The following is an 8021-nucleotide window of genomic DNA, read 5'->3' on the forward strand; positions in this document are numbered from 1 at the left end:
TGTGAAATTTTATACCAGACCCGGATCCGACCCACAATTTTCAATGTAAAAATGATAAAAAAATATGGTTTTACCGGGTATGGTCCGGGTTTGATTCATGTAGTTCTTATCGGGTTTGGATATGTTTTTCTTATAGTGAACCCGGTTAGACCCTGTCCGAACCCGATACCATACCCAAAAATCTGGTCCAAGTCGGGTTCCACCTGGGTCCCAAGCAAACCGAACCCGTTGACACCCCTATATATAACTTGTTATGAAGTAGTTTGTTGGAAGAAGCTTTTCCATTTATGTACACATATATTATACAATCCTTCCTATATATAGCATCACAATGAAAGCTACCATCAAGAGAAAGGTTTTGCTTTCGGGAAAATTCTTTGTCCTGGACTAAGGATGGCAAGAGGGTCATATGTCATCTTCCTTCTTACAAACTCTTCCCATCTTTGGCCAAAGTGGGCCTTCCACTCTGATTGTTGGTTATAGTAAGGAAGGTACTGCTTCATTCCAATGCCTGATTTCTTGCAAAACCTTAGCACCCTTCTGTTAAGTGAAATAACATTCTTCACACTGTTAGGCCCATCAGACGATGCAGAAGCAGATGACAGAAAAGCCACCAGGTAGAAGATATCTTCCTCTGGGGTAATTGCTGATGTTCTATTGTCCCACCTGCACACAAGGACAAACATACATAGTTTAATTAGTGAGCTCTGCACATTAGCAAAATTTTGTTGACTCTATCAAAACTCAAGTTGATCAAGGCTCAAATCATGCCCATGTCTTGGTTTTGTCCATTGTTGACTAGTCCTAGTACTTGGCTAAGACTTTGAATTGCCTAGATCAATGATTCACCTAAGTCCTGCCTCAGTTTTCATAATCATCCACCCTTGATTTCAACATCAAATGAGTCTTGAGGTGAACCGCTGTTATTGGAGCAAGCAATGTGGTAGGCCCATATGATAATCTGGCCCAACATTGCCCCTACTACTGCAAGTCGGCACATCAAGTTTGCTTTTTTCTAGCCATTCTTTTGACTGCCCCATTAACTTTTGGATTTGTCATCCCAGCATGAGGACCTACAAAGGATACCACATCCTTGTAGGTCTTTGCCTTGACAATGTGATTGCCCCTCTAAACCTAACGAAAGTATCGTATCATCAATCTAAACTCTCTGATATTTTCATAAATTTACACTTTTCTTTATTGGTATTGTCTGCAAACCATTTGAAAACCATGTTCATGTATCTCTGACCATTCATTGTCATTGCTTCTTGTCCATGAACTTTGTTTGTTTTTCACATGCTTAAACAATCACAAGCTGTTTCCCATGTGTCCCACACGCACGCGCACGCGCACGCGCACTCGCATACATGCACACACTCATATACGATGGTAGATCCAGTGTTTGGGGCAGAACACCTTATAAGGTGTTCTGTCCAACTAGGGAGAGCCACGTAGTGGCTGACCCCTATAAAAAGAAAGGGGCACCCTTATTAAAGAACAGGCCCCAGTGTACAACCTGCTGCCCCCCCCCCCCCCCCCCCCCTTCTTATTAAAAGGCTGTGTTCAGCCCCGAACACAGAACCACGCCTCCTCATATACACACGAGTCAATTTAGCCTGCAAGCTTAGCTCATCTCCTGGAGTACAGGCCAAGGAGTTTGTGTCACACACTGACGATTCAACTGTCAGAAAATGGGAAAATGGATCCTATCCTATGAGATATGATGTGCGACATCATATGTCTATCCTAGCCGTCCAACTGAATGTAGCTGGAGGGCTAGGATGTCAAGATGCATTCGCTTCGATGGCTAGGATAATGTTAAAGCAAAGATACAACAGAACACAAGATTACGTGGTTCGGCATTAAGCCTACACCAAAATCGACTTCCTAAAATATCTCATAATAGATAAACAGATGGCAGCATCATATGTCATAGGATATGTCCTCTTTTGGAGACTGGAGCTATCCGCAGTGCGCCATGAGATTTGCATCTAAGAAAGAGATCTTGGTATCAAATCTTAATTATATAATAAAAACAGAGATGAATTGACTTGGGTCAACCAACTTTTGACCAGTGGAGTCTGTTGGATGCTCATAGTTACTTTGACTGACTTAGCAAATTGATTTTGATACTAATAGCTAGTCGGTGATGACCCGCCAATCACTAGCCCAAGTCAAGTTGTTCAACGACCCTAAGTTGGTGCCAGGGCATCATCTCTAAAGCTTTTTGTGCCAATTGTTATGTCTTCTGTCTCCATTTGCTTTAAATAAACCAGTTTGTTTGGTAAAGTTATGATCATGGATACCATATTAGAAATTCCTGTATTTTCAGAGTTCTTATTAGTTATTAGAGACAAAAGATTGTTTTTTCCAAGATATCCAAACGTGTAATTTCATAGTTCTCCTTCAAAGAAATAACAGAATTAGAATTCTTACCTGGTTTTGTTGAGTGGATAGACAAGGATGGGCCCATTGCTGCTGTCGGTGAGGATGTTACCAAAGACCTCCCTTGCAAATTGGTCGATTTTGGACTTGGGAATGAGCAAATTGAGCCAAGGATGGGGAACTTCCCACAGGCCTAGGGATTGCAGCTTGAGCTCTGAAGCATGGACCCGGTCAAGGAAGTCAATGTATGGCACCTCTGAGATGAACACTGTTGATGGAACGAAGCTCAACTTAGCCAATAACCTGTCCACTTCCTGCAACACCCAAAAAAGAAATGTTACAAATTTGCTGTAGCTCTCTCTCTCTCATACTACTAGTACCCCTGTTGATGGTCACCAATCATCAGGTAAAGGAACAATAAAAAGATACCCATTGACAGTAACTTGTTTATAGTTATTATAAAACATTGAGGTTGGTTGCCCTTCTGATGCCTCATGACAATGATACTTGACGATGGTATTGGTACGGATGCTTGCACATTATCCAATATGCATCTATGTCGCAAGGACACGATAAAAAAAAGACATAGGACGCGCCATTCTTGTGTAATTTTCCATTAAAAATAGTATATAAGAAGACATGACACATGAATAAATTAGAGTCTCTGTGAGATGGGTGTGCAGGTACACATGCACACTCGTGTCAACACAGAGACTGGAAGATCAAAAGTCCCCTGCTCTTTCATTGGAAAGAGGGAAACATAAACCCCTTGATTATTAAAACCAACGAATATTTAACTATTTATATAATGTAGATATACTCTTTTAACTTTGTTAGTAAACTCCTTTACCATCTTAAGGCAGAATCCACACTAATTTCTTTAGTTATTCAGTTCAACTATCCTCCTAAAAAAGCATCCAATATGCATTTCGTTTTCAAAAACAAACATCACTTGTGATGTGGGTCTGTAGTGTCCTTATCTTCCTTTGTGGGCTTCAAGTTCTTGGAATTCACCAAAGCATCCAATCATCTTATGCCAAAAGTCATTTTAGGGATATCCTCATGCCACGTAATAATGTGACGTTATTGTGGAATATGGAAAATGTGGGATATTTCTTGTCACAACTGGTAGCTTTTTTGCTAGTGTGCCAAACTACTGGTTGGAGTAGTGTCCAAGATAAATGCAACATCTCTCAGATATTCCTAGTATAGTCAATTTCATAGAAGCATGCATTCAAGCCATACATTTGGGTTGCACCTTTATGCTTTTGAAAACCCAATTTTTTCTTTTGACTTCTCCAAGATATTCCTAGTTGTAGAAACCACGAAAATCCAGATATCATTCAGTGGGGATAAAAGATGAGTTTTTTGCTTAAAATTTGTTTCTATATACAAAGATATCCTTGATATTCAAGAAGGGCTAGGTAAAGCACTACTAGTGGGAAAATTTTGATTGGATTTTCTTTTCTTGGTTTGAATTCCTGTCAAAATGTGTCTTGTTTGTAAGGCATGCATCTTACCTGGTTTACAGAGTCGGCGTCTTTGTGGTTGAAATTCTTGGTCATCTCCAAGCAAAAGAGAGTCTTTCCATGGCTCTCAAAGAGGCTGGCTTGAGCTGGGTCTTTGGGATTGAATGAAGATCTCCAGTTGCTCAGTAAGCTTGTCCTGTTGATGATCACAAAGCCTTCAATGTAATCAAATGTGTTCTCTTCAGATATCAGCATCTCTTGGTCCTTTGTAAATGCAGCAAAATCAGTGTAGAGAACCCTAATCCATTTCACCTGTCACCAAAAGGAAAATTAAGCAACACCCATGTCATTTTTTTGTAGCCAAAAAGCAACACTGATGTTATTGGCACGTACATTCAAGTTAAATATATGTCTACGCCCCCATGTCCCATTGTTTTACAAATATGTAATAAAAACCCAACAAAAAAAAAAAGCCTTGTCTGTTCAAAATAATTTAATGATTAGGACACAAGGATTTTCCAAATAATATCTCATCTTTTTTTTTTGTTGGAAATGAAAGGATGTTGGGGCCACTTGAAAGAGCCCCCTATGACATTGATAAAATTACGAATACTCAAAAAATAAAAAAATATGAGGAGAAGAAAAAAATGACACGTGTAGGGAAAAAGAAGTTTCTCATTGTTTTTAAGATAAGAGGACACTGTGATGCATCTTTCCAAGTTGTGAGAACTATCTTGATCTTCAAACGATATTAAGGAATGGCAGTCTTACCATCTGAGGAGCAGGCTCTAGAATGATTCGAGCTCTGGTGATGATTCCAAACTGGCCCAACCCTCCCAAAACACTGTGAAATAGATCTGCATTCTCCTTCTCTGAGCATATTATCACCTCCCCTCTTCCTGTTGACACATATCGTCAGATTTTATACAATTTATGTCCTTATCAATGCTACATAAGTTGTCCACAGCCTACCATTTCATTTTTTTTATCAAGCCTACCATTTCATTTAATTCCTACACTTGCCTTTATTCAACAGCGACGTATTATATACATATATATATATATATATATACATACATATGAATGCATCTAAAAATGTAATTAAAGTATGCCTTGTATCTCCTTATCAAAGGATTTGTCATCTCAAGAGGCCCCTGTCAAGATTTGTCTGAGATTCTTCAACGAGAAGGACGTTCCTAAGATCTACACCGTCCATTTTAGGGGTAGCCGACCTATATATGATTCGTGTGAGGCCCCACAAATCACATGTGGGTTCCGCAAATCCCCGTGGGATCTACACATGCAAATAGATTTAAGCACACCATGCAATAGGGCTAAAATGTACTGCTCACTCGTCATGGGCTCTAGGCCGGCAAGCTTCGCCTTGCCCTTTCCTTAGGGCCAATTTTTTTTTGGAGATCAAGAAACTCTTTTTGTGTATCAATCAATGTGTCACAAATCTGGTTACTCAGGAAAATCTCAGTTCATGATATCTTGAAAAAACTGGTTTTTCAAAGAAATTCTTGAGAAAATAACGATATATGTAAAACATAATAGTATAAAAAATACATAGATTTAGCACAAAGAAAAATAATTGACACTAAAAATATTTGAAATTTTTTTTTCTATCATGATATAAACATGATATTCTCAAAGTAAGCAATATTTTGAGGTTAGTTTTTTTTTTGTTTTATCACCATATCAGCTTTTGAAAATTACAATGATGGATGATCCAGTACCACCAACACACGCGCGAGTAGATCCAGTAATTCAGATGTACTCGCCCCCTCAAAACGCAACATGTGTCCTCTGCCTCACCCGCGCACCACAGGCAGAGGATGCATGTCATTCTTTGAGTGGCCGAGTGACTGGATCATGCCTGCTGGAATAAAGCACAGTGACGTCGTAGAGGATCCTGTATGAGGGCACATGCATCCTATCCAACTGCAAAAATAATATAATAATAACAAAAATAATAATAAAAAATTTATTTACACAATTGATAAAACAGCCCTTTTACTTCCAACCTTTTGAAAAGATTTAATTTTCTTTCTGTCCGAAAAAAGATTGAATTGTCTAAAAGGCAGCGGATCACAAAGGCCCTTAAATTTGTAAAATGACATAAATACCCTTCTCAGTTAGCTATGAGAATTTTTTAAAGACAAAAATGCCCTTGGTAAATTGCACCACTGGCTTGCAGAGAATCAACTGACCTGTAACAACCTCCAACTGATGGACATTGCTGATCTGTGGGCCATGGCGGAAGGCTTGGCCGCTAATCCCAGCATTAGAGAGGGTCCCGCCCACTGTGAGGTAGAGATAATCTGTCCAAGACCTCGGCGCTAATCCGTGCTTAAGCGTCTCATTAAGCACGTTGATCCATAGCTCTCCCCCGGGAGCCTCCACGACCGGCGAGCCGCCATCCCGGAGAATCCGAATTCCCGGCGACTTCAGCGACTCCATGTTCACAACGATGCCGCCGTTGGCCTGAGCCTGGCCCTGCAGCGAGTGAGCATGGCCTCTGGCAGCAATGGTGAGGTCGGAAGACTGGCCAAGCTCGAACACGAGCTTCACCGTCTTCGAGACATCGTCGACGGATCTCGGGTAGAGGATCGCCGACGGCACCGCCGTGTGGAGGTGGCCGAAGTCGATCCCGGCGATCCGAACATCGTCGAATTCGAAGTAACCGTGGAGGTCTAAGGCCTTGAGTTGGGACTGGTCGGAGCTGGCTGCAAGAAAAGGCAGGGGAAGGCTTGTTTCATGGTGGGTGTGGTCTGCGAAGCAAGAGGAAAGCGAGACAATCAAGAGAATGGTGAGATAGAGAAGAAGAAAGGAGAAGATGGGGTGGAACATTTTAAGGAGAGGGACAAAGATGATGTTGTATTTGGTAATGTAGAAGAGGGTGATGCAGGGAAAGATAGAGAGTGATGCAGGGGAAAGAGAGGGAGGAGACCCATATTTAAAGGAGAGAGAGAGAGAGAGAGAGAGTCAAGTAGTGTGGCGTGCTGAGACGCGCAACTATGTTGGTAGACTGAGTGGGAGAATTTTAGATTAACAAGAACCTAACAAAATCACAAGTTTAAGCACAAGCTATGGGCTATGTGAGCTCTCATATTTGAATGGTCAAATCTTAGACTTTGAGACTTTTTGATAAATCTGATAGAATCAGTAAATGTTCATATAATTGTGCAAAATTTCTCAACACCCTTCACATTTACACTTTTTTGTAAGGACTACCCTGAAGTTTTATGAAAACCCATTTTACTGCAACAGTCTACGCAGCTGGAGCCCCCGCATAGTTGATCCCTAGACTAGTCCTGGCCCCTATACACAGCCAAGCCAGGCTATAACCTGATGTTCTTTTCCTCTTTTTCCAGATTTATAGTTTGGGGACAGTTGCAGTAAAGATGGATCAGGTGATATGCCAAATCACCATTCATTGTTGTTACGGCATCATCACTATCCATGGCGTTCATCTCCATAATTTATAGCGTTCATCTCCATAATTTATAGCAAATGGTAGGACCCACTATAATGGCACTTTGTGACATCATCAGCGGTCCTATTGCTTGCCGTTGATCGTCATGATAGATGGTTATGATGCCGAAACACCAACGAGCAGTAATTTCTTGTATCACCTGCTCTGTTCAATTTTTAAAGGTGTGTCCAACTTTTTGGGGTCATTACACGTAGAAGTTTGGGTTCTATGGTTTAGGCTGATGGGCTAGCTGGACTGACTAAGGACAACCTTTTTAGTAGGCTCCCTTTTATACATTCTAAAAAACTGTGCATATGCTGGATCTTGGGTTTAGAGTTGGTTCAGGCCCAAATAAAAAGAAGGGCATACTAATGCACCTTGCTATGCCTATTGGGTCCACCTATCTGCAGGTTGGAAACGAGACCGTTTGGACTTACTTGGACTGGAACAGTCCTTGACCTTTGTTTAGGCAAACCATATCCAAATTGGAACCAGATTCTTGACAGCCTCCTTTCTAAAAGAATCTGTAAAATGTTGTACAGATTTTGCGAACTACTTGGTCCATGTTGGTGCTCTGTCTGACTACATAGAGTGTGGCAGGAAATCAACAAGGAAAATTGGAGGCCAAATCCTGACAGCACTTCATCTAGGTTCAACCCAGGCCTAGTTAAATCCTTTTGCATCCTAAG

At 40.9% G+C, this 8021-nt stretch overlaps 1 protein-coding gene across 1 annotated transcript; it reads right to left on the reverse strand.

The window, feature by feature from the left end:
- Window positions 1-276: 276 nt before the first annotated feature.
- Window positions 277-6707, reverse strand: LOC149814479 (cytokinin dehydrogenase 4-like). The gene is made up of 5 exons (XM_089990361.1): window positions 6068-6707; window positions 4626-4753; window positions 3906-4166; window positions 2437-2699; window positions 277-666 (listed from the first exon to the last, which is right to left on the reverse strand). Exons 1-5 carry the CDS (start codon window positions 6705-6707, stop codon window positions 345-347), a joined length of 1614 nt encoding a protein of 537 aa, XP_089846487.1. The 3' UTR covers window positions 277-344.
- Between the last annotated feature and the right edge of the window lie 1314 nt (window positions 6708-8021).

Source organism: Nuphar pumila, chromosome 15 (genome assembly GCF_984573655.1).
Source record: "Nuphar pumila chromosome 15, dmNupPumi1.hap1.1, whole genome shotgun sequence".
NCBI lineage: Eukaryota > Viridiplantae > Streptophyta > Magnoliopsida > Nymphaeales > Nymphaeaceae > Nuphar > Nuphar pumila.

Bases quoted from the DNA above. Each gene is read 5' to 3' on its own strand.
- LOC149814479 (XM_089990361.1), bottom strand. From the start codon at position 6,707: ATGTTCCACCCCATCTTCTCCTTTCTTCTTCTCTATCTCACCATTCTC. The intron at 4,167-4,625 runs GTAAGACTGCCA...TTTTGGTGACAG, and splicing joins TAGAGCCTGCTCCTCAGATG to GTGAAATGGATTAGGGTTCT. The intron at 667-2,436 runs GTAAGAATTCTA...CCTTGTGTGCAG, and splicing joins TATCCACTCAACAAAACCAG to GTGGGACAATAGAACATCAG.